This window comes from Pelecanus crispus, chromosome 13, assembly GCF_030463565.1.
Source record: "Pelecanus crispus isolate bPelCri1 chromosome 13, bPelCri1.pri, whole genome shotgun sequence".
NCBI classification, from domain to species: domain Eukaryota; kingdom Metazoa; phylum Chordata; class Aves; order Pelecaniformes; family Pelecanidae; genus Pelecanus; species Pelecanus crispus.
Genome location: NC_134655.1, coordinates 18655327 through 18676949, shown reverse-complemented (window position 1 = coordinate 18676949; position 21623 = coordinate 18655327). Strand labels below are relative to the sequence as shown.

General features: G+C 35.8%; 1 protein-coding gene across 1 annotated transcript in view; it reads left to right on the top strand.

Annotated features, from left to right (window-relative positions):
• The window catches only part of DIAPH2 (diaphanous related formin 2), a 249543-nt gene that overhangs the window by 177242 nt on the left and 50678 nt on the right, over positions 1–21623 (top strand). The window contains exon 28 of the mRNA XM_075720412.1: positions 7542–7637. Within this exon, the coding sequence (XP_075576527.1) occupies positions 7542–7637 (96 nt within the window). The remainder of the gene's footprint in view (positions 1–7541; positions 7638–21623) is intronic.

The following is a 21623-nucleotide window of genomic DNA, read 5'->3' as shown; positions in this document are numbered from 1 at the left end:
AGATTACAAGAAGTTTTGCAAAGTACATGTGGGTATTGCCTTTACTGGAAAATAAAAGTGCACCGGTAAAATACATGGGTATTCCTGTAGTAATCGGTGCAGACAAGTAAAAGGGAAGGCAGCAAAACACTCCAGAAACAAAAGCGTGTTCCCAGGGCCTATTGGAGCCATGGCTGTGAATCTCAATGGAAGAAACCAAAGAGATAGGAGGTGGATCATGTTTTAGACGCACGGGCTGAGCTCTGTTGTGGCTTCAAGTGAAGTGCAGTTTCTGTAGGCCTAAGTTACTCAAGTAACTTAAAAAGCCTAAGCTGTTTTGTTGTTTCATTTTACCATCAATAGTGCTACTGCAGTTCATGTGTTTCATTTAAAAGCAGTAGTAGTTACTGAGTTCTGTTCTAATCAAAATAGCTTCCTTTCTAGTGCAAACTGAAAAAGCAGTCATCAGGAAGGTCCTGAAAAAATCTGCTAGAACATTCTTACTCCACCTTTTTGGTGGGTGCTTATATGCTGAAGGCTGAGGTAAAACTTCATGCAATGGAGACCACAAAGAAACTGAAATTGGTCTCACCGAGTTTCTAGTTCTTCCAATCTAAATCAGAAAGTTGTATTTCTGAATCCCTTCTCTAGTTATGCACTGAACATTTCGAGCTGGGAAGAACATGACTGTTAGTTTAGCGCATGGAAATATAGCTGACATCTGGAGGCAATGTTTAGATAAAACCTCTTTCAAATGTACTTTATGACCTCACTTAAATCTGTTCTTTCTTTGGGTACTGTAATGGGGGGGGAGAAAGGAAGTTAAAATATTTCAATACTTTAAATACTTTAAATATTTTTAAAAATCCTTTAAAAATAGCTCATAAGAATTGAGTTTGGCTTCAGGAAAATTGATACTTGTCCTCTTCAAAAACATAAGGACCTATTTTGACCTATTTTGAGGACAATTCAGTACAATTATTCAGAGGAGAGAAACAAAGAACTGCCACGAAGTTGAAATCATCAGAGCTGTCCACTACCACAGAAGTTCAGGAATGCCTACCGAAACAGAGGCAACCCAAGAAGTTAAATATTCCCAGCTTTATGTAAAGTCTATGAAAGAGCTCTGATTGTATGTACATTTCTCTTTCATGGTTCAGGTTAGTCCCTAAACAGAGCATTACCACATATTTTCTAGTGTGGTCTTTCTACAATGCTCTTTTAATTGCAAGAATGACTTTAAAAGCCATTCACAAACATTTATGAGTCATATTTCATAAGGTGCTAGCAGTGATAGCAGCAGTGATAGCAAAGGGAAGTGTTTTATCTTCATCTCCATGTTGAAATGGTTCCTCTGTTTCAGAGGAACTCTGTTGAAACAGAGAAAATGGCTACAGAAGCAGGTGAAGGATTGCATTTGCTCTGTGAAAAATAAGATAAAGTAAACATTCTTCATCGTTCTCAAGTGTTTGTTTTCTACCTTTATAACGCAGTCCTCATGGTTAATTTAGCAGTGTACAGATTATGCTAAAATAAATTACCTACATATACTGAGGAATCTTAGTTCTACATCTATGTCGGATGTAGTCATAATACAGTGCAAAAGCAGGCTGTTTCAAATAATTATTTTTAAAAGTGAAGATACTTAATCTTTCTGCTGTGTTCCAGAGGTAGGTTAAATGTCAGCTCTGTATACTTATTTGTGTTGGGTAAAAGGCCTGATGTGTTTGATGAGCTTTATCTCTGCACCATGTTAAGTACTTAAACTGTTTTTACGCAAATTCTCATACAGTGGATACAAGCAATGTAAGGCATACAGAACAGCAAAGCATCTTGATTTTTTTTTTTTTTCAACATTTCTTATCTTAAGTACTTGTCAAAGAGAGATTTCCATGTAAGGAGGGTGACAAAAAACTTAAATGTACATACAAAGCAAAAGGGAGACTCAGTCAGGGATAACAGGACTTGTGTAAAACTGTACTTGCAACTTTTAGTCCTTCACATAGTGATTATTATTGTTTTAAATCTTGATTTTATGTTTTACAAAGGGAGGCTTGAAGATTGTGTAATACTATTGCAGTCTTTCCTACAAGAGTATTGCACATGCAAAGACACATTTACATTAATTTTACCTTTTTAGAAAATGTTTCTTTTCCTGCCTTGTTTCTAAATATTTACAATTGTAAAGTTATTATCGTCATTCCATCTCTACATGCCATTTGCTGATGGACAAAATATAAAGAATGGTTTGAGTTTGGGACACATGATGTGTCTTTGGAAAGCTGAAGTTTAACAATAATGTTATGGGAGTAGATTATATGCTTTGTTTCTATCTGATATTTACTTCTTTGGGAAGTACTTTGCATTAGAATTACACTGCTAATTGATTGTAGAGTTTTGAATTTAAAATATTATATGAAGAAAAATCTAGACTAGTCATACCTGATCGTACACTTTCTAATATATTTTTGTCTTGATAAATATTCTAAACAAAAAATTATTATTTGGAAGGACAGTTTTCCTCATAAATATAAAGGTCATATCTGCACTAGAAGTCATTTGAAAATAAAAACGCTTGCTCAAAAGGTACAGGCTTAGTTCACTACTACATGTACCCAGGAATTGTGTTCTTCATGCTGTAACTTATGCAGCAGACTAAGTGCCAATAACTGGTTTCTTGCACTCTCATTCCCCATTTTGTCACGTACCCTTTTTAAAGACATGCCATCAATAAGGAGTTGCAGATTGATGCTTTAGGTACAGCGGATTGAAAAGATCACGTGACTTATGCTCCTGCTACTATCTGTGCACACATAATTCCTTTTAGAGCTTTTTTTTGCTTCATCCTTAAAATCTCTAGACTACTTTATTCCCACAGTTTGTTTGGCAATTCATTCTAAAACGTCATTTTTGATTGCAAAGATACTTCTACTGACTCAGCCTGAAAGTTTTCCTGTTTGCTGCTGTACCAAAACAGCCCTTTCTTCGGGAAGTTATCTGTTGGGATGAGTTTCCTCTCTTGGGACTTTACAGACTCTAAACACAGGAGGAGGTTGTCATACTCCTTTTCAGTGGCTGCTTTATGTAGTCTAAAGAAATGGTGCTGCCTTAGGCATTTCTTGTTAGAATCAACTCACCTGGTTATTGTAAAGGCTTTTGTAGTTGTGATTTGTCTTCTATGAATGCTGTAATCAAGCTTGTACACCACTGCTACTGGAAATAGAGTATGATGACTTTTTAGCACACTGATCAAGAGTGGTAATTCATCATTGTTTCTTTGGTCGCCGCTTTACGTCGGAGCTCTTGGTCGTTCCCTAATGAAAAGTTCCTGGCTTGCACCTGAAGTTATACACGACTCATTCTATTTCTATTATTTTCATTTATTCTATTATTCCAAATCTTACGCATGTTCTGATCTTGTCTTCCAAAATGGTAGTATTTCCTATTTGTATGTCATCTGTTGTTATGGCAAATCCTCTAATTAGGTTTTCAGAAAAATTCAGCTGATAAGCTCTCAAATGTTAAAGCTTTCTATGTATAAACAACCTTTTGTTGTTACTTAGCCAGATATTTTGCTAATGACGATCTTTTGCACCTTCCACTAATGAATTAAGCAGCCATTATATCAAATGTTGAAGGCCAGATAAATGAGAACCTTTCTAGCCAAATGAAGTGCAGTATATTGCATTAACAGAAATCATAAACCATAAATTTAGACTAATATCTTTGGCAGAACCATAATCTCATAATCTCGTGTTCTGTTGTCTTCAAAATTTGTTCGAAAGGCCCTTCATACTGCCAGGTGAAGACTATTGTACTTTTTTTTCCTCAGCTAATGTTCTGTTTTCTCTTGTAAACAAATTCTACATTTGCTCTTCTTGAATAATAATAACAGTAGGTATTTTGTAATTTCAAATGGCATGTTAATTTCATAGACATTTGCAATTTGTTTCCACATCGGTGGAGAGAACTTTTTGTTGGCTGATTCGGCATTACTTACCCATGGTCATTTATCTATCTTGTCTTTGTTCCAAGGGGTAGTACTATTTATGTGCATTAACACTAAGGTGAAAAGTTCGCTCAGTTTGACTGTGTTGGGATTATTATACATCTCTAGCAATAGTCACTGCTCTGTTTGAAGCACTGTCTTTCACCCCTCACCCCACACCCTTTTGTACATCTTCAGTTTCTGGTTGAATTTCTTATGGTTTATCAAATATCTCATTTTTTTTTTTAAATTGGCAGTCTAGTTCCAGAGTACTAATGTTTAGAATGTCATTTAGCATAAAAGTCTGACCACAAATACTAAATGCTTGTTATGACCAGTTCATCTAAAGTCTGTTGTTATTTAGAAAAGCAAAGTGTGAAATCCAGACTATTGCCTTTATACCCAGTAAATCTGTTTATAATATCTATATTATCTGTTTATATTTATCTATAGATCTGTTTATAGATGCATGATATGACTATTCCTCAGCATTCATAAGTGGATGGAGCTTATGGTAGTCTTTTTCATCTGTGCTTTGACATTATGGCCTACTCTGATTCCTTTTTCCTTTTCCCTTCTGTTCTGTTTCCTATAACTGGTTAAAAATTATGAAAAGTTTAGGTATCTTGATATTAAGATTGCCTGCTCATCTCAAATGTGACTTTATTTGTTCATTGTATCATCTTTTTTCTCTGTCTGTGCCTCTCAGCTTGCTTGGGGCTCTTCAGCAGTGTAAGAAGCGGTAATACTGTTTTACGGAAGGGGAAGGTTATTTTTGTCTTCATTATTATTGCTGAAAGTGGCCAAAATCTGTTGACTAACACTGGTCTAAATTGTGGGACCTGCGAGAGGACGAGTCTTGGTGTAATCTCATAAAAACGCACCCATTTTCAAAACAGACTGGATGTGCTAAACCAAATCTGCAATAGAATATTAGTGTGAAATCCAAATGAAAACAAATGGGGCTTGTAGTTAACATATCAAATAATGATTAAGAATTTTTTTGCCTTTTCAGCTCTGTTTAATACCTATAGTGAATCTGGCTCTTTGCTAAGGCTAATCAAAGCCTGATAGAGCCAGTCATAAGATGGAAACAGCTGTCAAATTTTTTTGCATGCATGAATACATTTGCTGTCTCTTTAATGATTGGGACCAACTTGGAAAAGAAAGAATGAGTAAGAAAATTACTTGTTCCAAGTGAAACCTCTATCCTTGTGTACAATGGAAGATATCTGAAAGAGAAATACAGATTATGTATTTTATTTCCACTGACAGTTTCTGTTGGAAATAAGTTTCTCGGTTTAGAAACTTCTGGTAGTTTTTCTCTTTGTTTCTGATTTGTGCCTACAAGTTGTTGTAGGTAGTATTTTTTTTAAAAAAAGAGAGAGAGAGAGAGAGAGAGCAAATCAAGGAGATAGCTGGTAATATGTGAAGTACCTTAGCAAGAACTGTGGAGGAAGGGCTGAAATTTCTGATTAATTTTATTTATGAATTTTAATGAAGGCTAAACTGAAAATGCAGTTCTTTGTCCGGTTCCCACTTAATCACCTGATGACTTTGATGAAGATGCAGTGCTGAGATCAGACCTACCATAAATTTTACTTTGAGGAGTTGAAAATCTCATCACTGTGTTCTACAGCTTCCTTAATCCGTGTGTCTTTACATTGTATATTTTGATATTCAAAAAATAGGGTGTTTTTTAGCAGTTGCAGTAATTAGCAGGTAGAGTAGCACACTCAGCAAAAAAGAAGTGGAAGGCCGCATAAACATTTATGAAGTATTGAAGGATTTTTGTCTTTTTTAATAAACTCTGCCAACTCTTATTTTTAATGAAGATCAAATGATACTGTAATTTTTCTAGGCGTAAAATATTCTAACATTAATTAATTTTATGTATTACAGTCACATTCATTAAATGTTTCAGACAAACTTGGTCTGTATTAGTTTGGACAAAGTTTATTCGCAAACCTTTGATTTAGAAAATAAATTTAATACAGAGCCAACAATAAATCAATGAAAAAGCGTGTGTAGGATAAGGAGCACAAAGAAAAATAATTATGTTGTGTGCTTTAGACAAGATTCTGGCCTTGTATATATGAGCGTGAATCAAGAGAAGCTAATTTACTTAAATATTTCGCAGGAGCTTGGGTTTTTTGAGGGTTTTAGATGGAGTGTAATTAAAGGTGGTATTTCAGAGTCTTCTGCTGGTTGCTATTCTTGCTCTGCTCTCTTTCATCTTACACTGGAGAGAACTTTATGTATGTGTTGTATGTTATACATAATGGTTTAAATTGCGTTGATGTATAATTTAAATTTATCAAGTAGTTACTCTGATGATTATCATGTAGGAATTTGAACCAGGTACTGTTTTAGGATTGGTGTGCTCTTATATCAGGTCTGGATCTAGTCTAATAAATCTAAGTGTAATAGAGAACCGGGGTAGAATACCTTTCGCATTAATAAGCTGCTTTTAAACTTGAACATTTGAGAGCTTGAATGTGCATTTCACCTCCTACACTTTGCGTGAGTCAGAATTGTTTTACTGTAATGTAAATCTTTTACATAAAGTAATTATCTTCCCACTCTGTGATGGGGAAATTTATATTAACTTGAAGTCTGAGATATGTGAATAAAATGTCCACCTACCTGCTGAGTCTAGTCTATATCTTAGTTTTGGGTTATAACACAGACACGTGAACAGAAAAAGAGGCATGCATCAGTAGTTTTGTAACATTGCAGTTCTTTGACCTCTATTTCTCATGCTGTTGAATGCTGCTATCAACCGTTATTAACAGGCTGAAACGCAATGGAAGTTTAAGACTTAAATATGTAAAAAAGAAGTAATCTTTCTACCTGGATTTCCATAATGCACCGTAAAGTCCAGCAATTTAAATGCTACAGGTTAGCTTGGATATGAAAAAAAGGAAGAGAAAGATTTAGCAGAAGTAGAATTCAGCTTTTAAGAAATGTTATGCCAGTTACTTTCATGGCATGATTCTCCTCTCCTTGTTCTTTCCTTTCCTTACCTTAAGATCAGCAGTGGTATACTGTTACATGTGTAGCATATGGTGTGTGTACCCTCACATGTCATATAGATATTTTTTTTTTTTTCAAGGATTTAATACATTGTAAAGATGAGAGGCAACATATAAAATATTTGCAGTACTACAATACTTAACTTTATGCCATTCAGTTTCATCAGATTTTTCATGTTGATTAAATCAAAAAGAGGTGACCTGTTTCTACTTCAGGAAAGTCTTAAAAGCATTTAACAGTGAAACTGCAGTCATTCACCAGCCGCTGTCTATCTGCATGCTGAAGATGTCATCAATAATGCACAAGATAACATCTCTAAGTTGAAAGAACAGTAGGACTGGCAGCAATTTTGCTTAATAGAGCATCATACGCAAACTAGACAGTGATACCTGAAGCACTGACAGCATCCATTACATTAAAATGTATATGTGTCTTATTTGGAAGCATTATGGAAACTTGACAACACTTTTATTTCTTTTCTTTCTAAAGTGTGATTTCAGTTGCGCTGAGATTAATATTATTTTTCTCCTATTCTCAGAGGGTGATGAGACAGGAGTGATGGATAGTCTGCTTGAGGCCTTGCAGTCAGGAGCAGCATTCAGAGATCGCAGGAAACGAATACCAAGAGGACAGGGTAAGATGCTTTCTAAAAACTTTTAGTCGTGAACTGAGTAAGCAAAAGTTGTTTTGTGAAGATTTACCAACAGTTTTCACTGAAAAGCATTGAGTTACTGTTGGTCATTGAGCTACTGTGAAAACTCAGCATGCTCTTTGTTATCACGGATTTTTAACTTGATAGCTATATCTTCAAATAACTGTGGGCTTTAAGATACGACAGGGCTTCCTGTTGTGTTTGAAATGGCATTTAAAACATCGCTGCACAAAGTATGTTTGTCTTCATCTTTAAAACCATAAGTATAATTAATTTATTGTAGGTGGCACTGTGAAAAATATTAGCTTCTTACACCAGTAAGAGTTTGGGCGTATAGCTGATAGTCTTTTTCAAGCACTGGTCTTAGGTATATTCTGATTTGGTTGGAAGCTATAGTGTGTGTAGTCATAAAAGTCAAATTACAATAAAGTAGCTTCACTTTCTTGAGGGCGACAATAGTATTGTACTGAATTTAGTCTGGTTTACTGGTTTAGTCTGAACAATTATTGCTTCCTGCACATTTGGTTCTGAGAAAATTTGTGAGAAGGCTAAGCAACTGCAGTGTTTCCTCTGTTCACTTCTCTGCTTATGACATGCCAGTTGCATACAGTTTTGTGAACTGCATTTACGCTGCATTTACTTTTCATCAAGGCTTCATGGTAGTATACCATATTTTGAAATGTTTCATTTAAAACATGTCTTAGAGTAAAAAATACAGTCTTAAAATTTTACAGTTGAAAAATTATAGTTATTTGGTGCACAATCAAAAGCTTATGTTCGATATGTGGTGCTAAAGGTTTGGCAAAATGGAGTTGTCTTATTTTTATAAGCAAGTCATGTATATCTACCTAATGCTCAATGAGCTAGGGTTAGGTTCATGTTGGCTGGTTATTTTTTTAGAGGAACAGTAGAGTAAAGGCAAATTCTACTAACCTCTTTCATCTAGCTAACAAAGATGGTATGTAATTATTTTTAATTTACCATATGCCTGCTCTTATGGAAAAATAAAAACAAGTTACATAATTTGTTCATACTAGGAAATTAATTCTGCTACAGTTCCAGTATCATTCTTAATTCAGAGCTTGTTTCTGCTCTCAGATCAGAAGTGAAAGAACTCCTCGATCAAAATCTATTTTTTTCCATGTCTTGAGAAATATCAATGTGAGAGATGGTCTCTCTGTGTTGTGGCTCGAGGAGAGATTTGTCACCGAGTGGTGGCAAAGAAAAGCTTCCCAGGGACCAGAGGAGATTGCGCAAAATCTGCTGCAGCTGAGAAAGCCAAGGAGATGACTGAGCCCAGGTCCAAAAAACAGCGACTCCTCTGCAATAACATGAGGCAGAGCTAATTAAAAATTCCTTTTATTTCTCTTCTGTTTCATATAGTCACTTTCTGTGTGTTGAAATTTCATTGTGTCAGTTTATATTTTAGTCGGGTCTGGCTTTTACATTTAAGTAATTGGGTGACTTTGGGGAACTTATTGTAAGAAGAGGTCTGGATAATCTGTTTCCAAGCTCTGGCCAACTGTAGGTCTTCTCATAAGTGGATAAGACCATTATGTAAAGTTTTCAGGGGTAGCTAAAAATTTAGGCAGGAGGTAATAAATGTTAGTCCCAGTCAAGTATCTGATTTAAACTATGTAAATTTTCTCATGATTTAGGAACATACATGACATCTAGTCAGTAATTTGTCTACAAACCAGAAGATACTTAAAAATACGGCTGTGACATCTCTAAGCAGTGAACTATAGCATTAAAAAAGCAGGGACCATGTTTACAAACTTCTGTGTCTCTCCTTAAAAAATTGAAGGGACAATGACAGTTTTCTCATTGGTACCATCAGTAGACTCTGAGTGTTCTGAAGAGTTTCATCCAGTGAGATTTTTGTAAACAGTTAACTCCATGCCTCCCGTGGTTCAGTGGAAGGAAGAAAAAGTAAACAAAATCTATGGAAAGAAGAGGTTGGGAGATTTCTGGGCTTGCTGGTCATTTGGTTGTGATTGGCCAGCATATAGCAAATGGTATAGTACTGTCTATACATGGTGCACAATGTAGGAGTTTTCCCTGCATTACTGACAGCTTGCTGCAGTCTCTGTAATAAGCATGTATTCTTAAGACACAGAAAAGAAAAAAATAGGTCCTGCTATTTTGAAAGTTAGACTTGTACAGCAAAGTTTTGAGCTTGAATTTGTCTTGGTAGCCGTCATGGTTTGAGAAGAAAAATTGTTGTTTTCTGCTCTTCTGTTTGGACACAGATTTCATTTTTGTTTGTCGTTTATGGCTTTCTCACTCCCAGTATCAGTAGTTTAAATGTAGTGAGGAGAAAAAACGACTTTTGCTTGCTTACTTTTTGCAGTTTTATTAATTACTTGGTAACAGGTAGCCCCTACAGAAAGCCTAAAACCAAAACAAACTCAAAAACCACAAACAAGAAAATGCCCCAAAAAACCTCTCAGCAATACAGTAAGTTCACTTGTGTAAATTTTCACGTATGTGCTCTAGATCTGTCTTGCTACAAACTTGCTTATTCTGTTTCCATCTACTCAGGGTGAAAATGAAAACTATAGAAGGTTACAACCCTCTCAATGGTTACAACCAGTAGACCATGAAAATTTGGCTTTTATTTTATTTTCTTCCAGTGGTTTCAGAGAGTAAATTTGAACTCAAAGGAGCAAACTGTAGCATCACTACTAGTGGCATTCTTGATCAGTTTGACTGAAAAGCAAAAAACCCCACAACTTTCCAAAAGAAAAACCTCTGCAATGGATTGTGTTCACTGCTAGTTCTAGGTGAGAAGGTTGAGCCTAGGAGGGATCATTTCATTTGGGTAACAGAGCTCCAGTTACTGTAGGCCTACAGCTACCTCAGAAGAGTTACCAAAGATACCTGTTCAATTAGCCTTTTTTACAGAGGTCACTGGTGTACCTTGTAGCATATATTTGTGCTCACATGGTCATGTCTTTAAAATATTTAAAGAGTAAGAGACAGACTGACTGGGTAAGAGATGGAGATAGGAAGGGAATGCTGCTCTGTTTGTCTAGAGTGGCAGTCCTGCGCAGGGGGAACTACTCATTATCACAGTTTTTCTATTGGGCAAAAAAATTTTGGTGAAATGTACACACAGGTTTGGAAAAGTAAAGCTCTTTTAAAATATGTGTAACTGCATAGTTTTTGTTTGTTTGCTAAGCCTGTAAATGAAAAGCTACACTTTAATAGGTTGCATTATAACTGTAGACTTTTCCAGTAAAAATCTTTTTGTTAGCAGGTCATGGAATTAATAACAAAAGATTCCTGTCCTCCTCCCCCCATTTTTCATTTCATTGTACTCTTATGTATTCTTTGTTATGCAGACTTTTCAATGCCAAAAAAAGTTTCTGTCTGGTTTCCCTCTCCTAAGCTTATTACTGTATCTTTATTGTTTGCTACTGGATTTTAAGTACAGAGTTTGTCTTTTCAGTAGATTGCTTTGCTTATAGAGGCTATAAAATAATAATTAGAAATCAGTTTCTAGAAATGTTGCTTCCTCTTCCAAAAATATACTTGCTTTTTGCAAGTTTGCTGATATTGGAATGAGAGTATAATAAAGAACAGTATTAGGTGCCATTCATCACATGGTACCAGTTTAAAATGTGTGTCCAGCACTACTATTACACCAATTATCCCTGACCTTTTTTTCTGGCCTTGGGGTATGATATTATTAAAGACGACTGATTCAGGAATATTTTCTCTCTAATATTAGTTTAAGCAAATTTCTCCACAGAGCTAACTATTCTGTTAGGGTTCTTTCTGTTAAGCTGCTCATTTTTTTTTTTTTTTGCCATGGAATTTAAGTTTAATTTTTTCAGAAATGTTAATAACTAGTGCCCTCTCCTATATATCCATACTATTGCAACTGCAGTGATAATATGTGCTATTATTTCTGTAGTTTTTCACTACTGGGAAAGCATAGCTATAAGGAACATGTGTGCAGATTCTTTCTGCTTTAGATTTCAGTGTAAAGTATATTTATCAAGTATTTAATGTGGTCTGTTAGTACACGTTTTGGGTTATTTTTTTAATCCATGCGTAGGCACAATTAGGAACTTCTGGATTTGATGTTATTGAGAGTTGCTACACTTCCATATTAGCAGTACACCTTGAAAGAGAAAGACTGAACCTCCCTTCTTCAGTTTCAACATTTAATTTAAATCTTTTATGCAAGCCATCTGAAGTGCTGCCACCACTTGTTTAACTTCTGTAAGATAAAAAGGAGTTGAGGCAATGGAATATTACTACTTTTTAATGACTTTTGATAAATTTCAGATGGTGTTCAGACACTTCCTTTAATTCAAAATATGCTTCTTTAAAAAATAAATTAAAAAAAAAGGTGTATATTTTATGTTGAAGTTCATCAGAGTTCTAATAAAAAGGTTATAGTTTTAGGAATTTTGTGTCTTCTGCTTGAAGACCTACCTATGCTTAAAATTAAAGGCTGACTTCTATGTTTACCTTTGCATTGATTATATTAAATAAATTCTTGAGAGTTAGGGCGGATGATCCTTATTTACCTAAAAGACATTCAAATAAAAATCTTCAGTCAAAGCACACCTGCTTCACTGAAAGCATTGTGAATCATTTCGTGTGTGGCAGTTTTATAAATAAACTGATTTTTTACATGCTTATAACTGTCTGTGAATTGATGACAAGATTTATCAATGTTAAAATCCAAAAATGTGCACTTTTAACAGATCATGATTTGTGCTCAACTAAAATGGTATTTGAGTAGCCTTGTTTGCTGTCTTCCAGTTGAACAGTGTGTCATCGTCTTTATCATTAAGTATCTGTTCTGAAGTTAGAAATATCTATAATGGACTATAAAAATGCTAGTCTTAAGTTAAAAAAACCAGTATGTATTTTAAAAGCATTTCGTCATCTTTTAAACATCCCGTGGTGAAGAACTAATATTCCTATTGTTATGTTCAGCTAGCATCTCTGAATTTTTCGTTATTTTACTTTGAGAAGCTGAGTGTTTAAAAGCATGTTTTGCTATCTCAGTTATATAATGGAGGGTTTTTGCTTACAGTCAGGAATCGTGGACTAATGAGAATTACACATGCGATCTAAGTGCTTTGGAATTATCACAACTATAATACCAAGAGCTAAACAAGGATCACCAAAAAGAAATTTACTGGGTTTGCCATCAAGGCATTATTGTGAGATTTAAGTTTGCTTTTATTGCTAAATACAAATATGGGTTGTATACGGAAAATCTATTTATAGTACTATTCAAATTGAGTCTTAGCAAATTACTTTAGTCCAGAGAGCTCCATAAACAGTCCCAAAGCTATTTAAAAATAGGTATTTGTGGTGTAATCTGTTTTTACTGTGTATGCATTATGGCTTATGATTTTTGTAATTAAAGGAGTAATATTAGATAATATATTATTCTGGTGGCTTAGCATGAAAGCAACAGCTGTAGTATGCAGAGGTTTTACTTGGCGTTTCAGAGGAATTCTACTTACAAGCAGGGTGAAGGAGAAGTGGTGAAAAAGGGAGGGGGGGGAAAAGGAAGTAAAGCAGATTTTAACCTCCAGCCTGCTTAGACTGGATTCTCCAGGTTTGTAGATGGCCAGCACCCTTCAGCATGAAGGGAATGCAAGAGGCTCTGAAAACACCTCGCGATCAACAGGTGTACGGACATAAAGACAAAAATTCAAGAATGGTATACATTTGAATAATTGTTTTCACCTGCGTCATTGTGTTAATTACCCTTCTCTAGAGCAAGTATTGCAGATTGATTAGTTGTCTTTCAAACTGATTCTCTGCTCTGGGTATGCATGAGATTGTTCACGTGTCGACATAAAGTGTGTGAAGTACTTGTGAAAGTTTGGTAAACTAGGCAGACGGTAGGGAAGTGGTATTGTGAACTCGAGACTGCGTATGTTGCTGCTGCTTTGTCTAATTCTAAGTTGTTACTTGCCATTTTAATTTCTTTTTCTGAGACAAGAACTCTATCTGAATAAATGAAAATATGCCTTTTAATGGCAATGGCATATACACATTCTAAAAAATGTCCTTCAAAAAGATGGTGCTATATAACTGTTACTAATCAGATCCGAGTTTGTCATTCATCTAAAGCATTTAATAACTTGCACAAGGCTAAGGAGAGTTATGTGCCCCTTGATTTAGTACTGTAAGTGCTTCAAAATGCATTTCAGCATAGTATGAAAAGTATTCTTTGTAAGTTTTTCTGGAAAAGCATTATGGAACATTTTACACTGAAAGTATCAGAACATTTTTCAAGTTTTACTATTTTAAAAAAATAACACTGGTGTTACTTTACTCATCAAATTGTCCTAAGATCCCAGAATATACAGTTCTAATTTTTTGTGACTTAAGACATAGCAGAGTGCCTATTTCCTTTTGAAGTAAAAACACATTGTCCATTAATGATGATGAGAATTACATGGAAACACTGACGATTATTCTGCAGCCAGTTGCAGGACTGTGCCAGTTGCTTCAGACATTGAAAGTGACTGTTAGATTTCTTTCTTTAAAGTTGTTTTTGTCTGTTTCATCACAGAACTCTGCAGGTACCCAGAGCAGCTATAGAGTTCATACCGAGGGTATATTATGGAGTTTCTTTTCCTGAGAGTTGACTTGGCACAGTTGCTTCTGAAGCTCTTAAAAGTCTTTAGAATTCCAAAAGCCTTTTTGAATGTCCTACGTTCTGAAATAGATTTTTAGAACTAAAACAAAGCTTTTCTGAGACCCAGAGAATTGTTCACAGTAACCAGCCTTTCAAAAAGAGTAATCCAGAAGGAGGCTGCCAAGTTCATGTGGTAGAATTTTATATGAGTTGGAAGTCACCCACGGTTCTGATTTTTTTTTTTTTATTTTTTTTTTTCCCCCAATTCACACTGAATCTGAAAACTGTTCTATTTTAATGAGGTATGTCTTGCTAGATGTTAAGGCCTACATTTCTAGAGACGGATAGCTGAATTTTGGCTACATCTGTATGCGGTAGCTGAAGTTAGAGAAACTGCTTTTGCACACAGAGAAAGGATGTTCATGCATTCATTTACCAACTGCATGAGTAGTCATGAATGATATGCAAGGCTAACTTAATTTGCATTTGGACATTTGAATTTTCTTTGTCAGCGCCGACGCTGTTATCATGCAATTACTGTGACACACTTCTATTTGAAAAATTTTCTACTGCAGTACTGTTTACTGAGGTAATGCACATTGGCTTTAATATTTTAATATATATACATAATGAATGTAAAGGAAAGGAAAGAGATGAAAATCACTGTTGCAGGGTATTACTTGGTAGCAGATTAATTTAACTGACATTAGGTGAAAATAGTTATTTTGCAGCTAGGGATGCTTTCTGTTCCATCCTGTTCTAGGCACGTGGTGTAGAATTGACAGTACTCTAACCTCAGCACGGAGAGACCATCCTGGGTTTTTTTACTAGCGGTTGCCATCTTGGCTGTAACAACTTAATGAGTTTACCTTCTGCAAAGATAGCATTCACCCTACAGGTTATGATGTAACAGAACAAATCTTGTTGCATTATCAGCAGAAGATGAGATTCTGTGCTCAGCATACCCAAAAGAAAAATGTTTAGTTACAAAGTACTGATATAATCTTAGCAGGAGACACATTAGTAGTTAGGCAGTTACGTCATTGTGTGAGAAGCCAGAATCTCAGTTGCTGTATATTGCCATAACTCTTTTTACTTTACTGATGTTTTCAGTTTAATAATCTGTGGCAGGTTAAATTAAGGATCTAAGCCAGGGTATCCAATGACAGAGGGACAGGTAGAGGCCAGTAGTCCCTGTTGGAGAAAGAGGCTAAAAAGATTTCTAAAAATGGAAGAAAAGTTCTGCCAAGAGAAAGGGGTAGGAGGACGCTACATATGGAAGCGCAGGAGGGACATGGGCCTGTTGGAGCGGCCCCAGAGGAGGCCACAGAAATGCCCCGAGGGCTGGAGCCCCTCTGCTGCGGGGCCAGGCTGGGGGAGCTGGGGTTCAGCCTGGAGAGGAGAAGGCACCGGGGAGGCCTGAGTGCGGCCTGGCAGCGCTGAGAGGGGCTGCAGGAAGGGGGGGGGCAAGCTTTTTAGCAAGGCCTGTTGTGACAGGACAAAGAGTAATGGTTTTAAACTAAAGAAGAATAGATTTAGACTAGACATAAGAAAGAAATTTTTTACAATGAGGGTGGTGAAGCAGGTTGTCCAGAGAGGCGGTGGAGGCCCCATCCCTGGAAACATCCCAGGCCAGGCTGGACGGGGCGCTGAGCAACCTGATCCAGTTAAAGCTGTCCCTGCTCACGGCAGGGGTTGGGCTAGATACCTCTAAAGGGCCCTTCCAACCCAAAGCATTCTATGCTTCTATGATGTAGTCCACCAACTTTGGTTTTTTTAATACTCTCTTCTCTGTTTATGTTTACATTTTAAGTCCCTGATTCTCAAAAAAAAAAAAAAAAGCCAAGGTGACTTGAACGTACTGTACTATCTTTGCCTTAACCACTTTCTCCAGCAACTTGTTCATACATTTTATGGTACTTTATCTGAAGTACTTTTGCCCTGAAACCATAGTCTTTTATTTTTCAATTACAGTAGGTTCTCAATGTTTTAAACTTATCTGGGGGAAGGTTTGTTAATAGCAGTCTAAACAAGTGATGGGTTTAAAAGAGGGTATTGGTGGTATTACTCTGTATTCATTGTGTTGTCTTTACCTGAAAATCTGAAAGCTCTTTATGGAAGCGGGCACTACTCCCCCTCCATCATTTAACAGATGAATAAACAAATGCCGCAGTTCTGCCATCTTTCAAAGCTAGCATACCCTAGCACTGGTGCTGAAAGAGCACTCTTGCTCTGGCAGCTTATTTAAGCTTGTAATAAATTCAGTGATTCACTTTCACTTCGTGGCTAGCCCAAACCTTTCTTTGACTCTCTAGAGGGTCTGTTCTTCATGCACCAAGCTGTATATAAGTCCAGAGTATATTGCAGGCAGATGTAGGCTGAACAGCCAGCCAGTCTGAAGCCAGTCAAATACCAGTCAGTTTTCTAAATGCTCTTTAGATTTGGCTAAGTGAAGATCTTTGGAGGCTCTGAAACACTGCACTAATGCAACTGCGTTGGCTTCTGAGTGACCTGCAGTCTAGCAAAGGCAAGTTCGTCTGTCCGCAAAAGACCCAACTGGCATTTCTTTCAATTTCTTTGTAATAGTTGAAGGAGTAAAAAATTCTTGTATGTGTATCAAGAAAATAAGTTCAAAAAGCATGAAGTAGTGTCCTTTTTTGTTGATCTTTTAGGAATCCTGAAATTACATTTGCATCTAAGTTTTCTTGGGGCTTAGCATGGAACAATGCGTTATAACTACAGTAGAACTAGAAAAATGTCCTGCAGTATTCCTAGTTTAATGCATTTTTGTATATCTGGAAAGAAAAAAGTTAAAATATTCAAACCAGATAGAACTGTGTAGTTTACGCTATCTAGGGAAACATTCAAACTACTGACACGCGTTGGGCAAAAATATAGCATCACTTTCAATTTAGGAAAGGATCATATGCAGCATGTAACATCCTTAAAAGCGTGACATCAAATTCTGTCAGTACTGTGTTTAAAGGGGGAAAAGCAGCTTATAAGAAATCTGAAATGCTTCTGTGTTTGTGTATTTGTAAAATCAGGTGGAGTTCCTCGTTCAGTCGAAGGAATCACTCTAGATAATGAGCTTGTGTAATCTAAACAGAGCAGAAGTCCTTACTGAAGGGCAAATGTCAGGGCGAGTGACAGAAGTACCTCGAATAGGCGCTGTTGTGTGTGACTGCAGCAGTTAGGAGACTTGCTGGATGCTGTCCTTGTTACAGACCCTGGGCAATTGCTGCATATTGCATCCTTGTCCCCTCTGGAGCAGACCATGTTTCTGTCTCCTTATAGCTTAAGTATCTTGTTTATTTCTTGCAGAGAAAGAGAAATGTTGTTTTATTTATGTTCAGCTTGTTCCTTGCATACCTTGTTGAGATTTATTGCATGGTGGGTTTGGCGATGTCTTTGTAATGGCCACCTTCAGCAGATGGTTGAATGCCTTTTTTAGACAAGTCAGCTGAGACTAATTTGAGGGTATTACTTTTCTTCTCAAAAGTTTCACCAACAGGGAAGAAACTTTTCTATTTTTTTTGTCCTACATAGCATTCCGTAGGTTAGTTTTTGGGAGAGCTGAGCAGTTTAGGTGTATTAATCAATCCCGTACAAACACTCGCCTGTCAATATTTTATTCTGTTCACTGACTTGTGTAATTCTCATTTAGCTTAATTTTTACAGAAGACTGTTTCTAGACAAACATTAATAATTTCTGATGGAAACATGCTGTAAGATACTGATCAAGTTTCATGTTCCTATTAAGATTTTCATATAAAAGAGCAATTTTTAATGTATTTTTAGCGTACTGTAAGGAATGATTAAGCTATTGAACTGGAGAGTACTATTGCAAATACAAGATCAAAGAATGGAAGTCAATGACAGACAACAGGAAATACAATGAAACAGAAGCATTTGTCTGTGCAAAAGTAGAATAGTTTAGCTGAGGAAACAAACTAGTCTTAGAGTTATAGATAAGACTTTATATGATCTGTGCCATTCTTCTCTATACTTAAACTTTTGTTGTTATTATTGTGTTGGTTAGAGGCATGCTACCAAAAAATGTACTTTGATCTTAATAGCTTATTACAAGTGGAAAATTTTACTAGTTTGGGGGTATAGATTTTGTAATATCAGTTCAGCCTGAATTTGATTACTTTTATGCTTCCAGGAATTTTGGAGAAGATAATTTTAGAGAGGTGTTTTGTGTATTGGCAAGTTGTCAGCTAGTTTTATACCATGATTTTTTGCATCTTTCTCCCAAAGCATCTTTGGCCATTGATTCATAATATATTGGGCTTAAAAGACTACAGGTCTGACTTTGCATGGCAATGCACTTTGTCAGATTACGTTTCTTACTGTTGTGCTGCAGGCAAGTTTAAATTTCAGGGAGCGTATTGAGACCTGATCAATCAACATTTTTAACACAACTTCATGTCAGTATCTCCATTACATTTCTGAAAGTGTAGCACAGGTGGTTCCTCTAATTATTGTGCATTATTGCCTCAACATAATGTAGCTGAGCTGTTACCGTTGTAATATACGTAGTTCCAAAATTGCTCTCGCGTCCTAAAAACTATCAGTGCTAATTAATTGTAATACATTTGTATTGCTAGATTATTTCAGTTTGAATACTCTTAAATTTTACAGGGTGCTACAATTAGGGTGAAGTTATTTTTAATGATGAATAAAAACAGATGTGAGGTATTGATGATGTAGGTTAATAATAATTCTAATAGTGATATATTTTGAGTAACTAATTCCAAATCCTAGAATGATCTATGTTCTGTAAAAACAAGACACCAACCTTGAAAGAGTTAGTTTTGTTTAGTCCTTTTCAAACCATACTGCAGAAGATAACCTTTGATATGAATTGTTGTGTTTGTCTCAGTAGAAGATCTCCACATATTACACTCCAGATTTCTTTTTTTTGGAGGAAAAAGTGATATAGACTATAAGATTTTGTGAGAATATTATAACTAGTATATCTATCAGTGTGTGCATTAGCTCATCCTCTTTTACCCTCTCATGCAAGTATATGACATCATAATATTGTTATTTAAAAACCATATACATACCGCACAGTGTCTTCCAGATGGATGTCTAAAAATAAACAAGATACTGCAGTTCTTCAAGTTAGATCTATATGATGTTTACTTCTCATTTTCTCTGTGATTTCTGGGGTTTTTTCCTTCCATTTTCTGTTAATGCATTAAGTATTGCTTCCGTTTTTTGAAGAGGATCCTATTTAAATAATTGTAAGTCAGGTATACAAAATTGTACAACAGTGTCTATGTGCCTGTAACGAATATATTACTGGAGTGGAATGTCAGCCTTTCTGCATTTTTTCCTACAAATTTAAGTTACAAAGAAAGATGGACATAGCACATTGAAATAAGGAAAATACTCAGTTATTGTGAGGTTTTGGGGTTTTTTTCATTTTAAAGTGAACAGATTTCTAAAATAACATAATAGAAGAAGAAAAAAAAAATCTTATTGACAGCATTCCCGCAGGAGCTTATCTTCTTCAAGTGTTTACAGTGAGGTTTTTTTGGAGACCTTGGAACTACAGTGATATCATTGGTGGCTTATGAGACAATGCCCAAGGTAAAACTTGAGTTCACCACTTATCAGGGGATGTGTGAAGGCTCTTTGGCTGAAAGGTTGATTAGGTCATTATATAGAAGCTGTCAGTCAGGCTAAGACGACAAGAGAATGAATGTATTTGGGGTTTTTTTCCTCAGTAAAAGAGGGAGGGCGAAATAATCCAACTTTAAGGGGGTACAGCATTTTCCTTTTGTAATCAAGTTACATTGTCAAATTATGTAGCTTTAAGGTCTGCAAGAACTATGGATTAATTAGAATTAATTAGAATAGATAATTAGAATTAGAACTATGGAAAAACTATGGATTAATTAGATGGAGGACACGAAAGATCCTTATGACTTCATAGAGCATAGTTTTGAGTTTGAATTAAGTTGATCTGAGAACAAAACCAAGTTTCACTGTTACTGGGGGCTGATTAAGATCTAGCAGAGTGTTGAATCAACTATTTGGAAATTAGTTAATGATTTTTTTTTACCAAAAAAATAGACCGCATCTGATGATTCACTCCTGTAAAAATATTTTGTCACTTTTGTCAGACATTCCAAAGATGCTTCATAATTTCTATACGTGTAAACACTGTTTATTACAAGGTGGTTTGACAAAAGTGTATTTTATTTTTAAATCTTCATTACTAGAGAGAAAACCTTAAAGGGAGTTTTGCTAAAAGTTTCATTTCTTTTCCTAATGGACAACCACTCTGAAGGAAGCTAGAATTATGTTTATGGAGTCTTTTGAATATTTTTTCCTATTGAAATAAGATAGAGTCTATTACTAAGGTATATACATTTCATAAAAGATGATACCTCTTCACTGAAGGCAATCATGATTTTCTTTTAAAGTAGTAACAACATATTATCTAAGTGAACAGAGTTTGAATCTATTTCTATGTTGTGCTTAAACTTCTTAGGAAATTTTTTTAAAATGTATTGTTAAAGCATTTGGAGGTTTTGTAGTAGTGAGAGGAGAGAATTTAGGAGTATGTGTAAGTTTTTAAAAAGCAGTTTTAGCAGTTTGCTGGAATTGCATTGCTGTTAGAGCTCTTATTAGAAAACTAGTTGAAAGGAGGAAACATTCAAAGACAAAGCAATCTAATGGAACGTAAAACGTATAGAGAAATTGTTCTTCATTGTATGGAGATAGAGTCCAAGGTCTGCAGAAATTTCTGTAATTCTGGCCGTGTAAAGTATAATGGAGGATAAAATCATGTCATGAGAGAGAAAAACATAAAAACATTTTATACTCAATGGAGTATCAGTTGTCAGGTATTGAAGACGTATTAGGAAGACATGATGCACCACACAAGTGCATGTATGGGTGAGCCCGTAGATAGGGACTGATGTGAATGCAGAGCTGACCTTGTCATTTGATATTAAGGCCACACATTTGCAAATGGCACCTGTGTATTTAAATATCCACTGAAACATTTATCTCTTGCCATATGGGGGTAAGATGGTGTGTGTGAGAGGGAGTGCACAGACACATATGTACAGATTTGCTGGTAAAAATATCCTGAACGGCTTCAGTACACTATATTCTGTTGGGTTTTTGTTTGTCTTCCAGAATAGCATAAATGATGTGGGTTTTTGCTTTGCTGGCATATCACAGGAACATTTAATGTTCAGAGAGCTTTCTGAAATTGGCTGTATGACTCTGTTTTGCACTGAAGCTTCACATAATATCAAGATTGTTTTTGAATTATCACTGATAGTTTTCTAGATACAGGTCATTAGATGCCATCC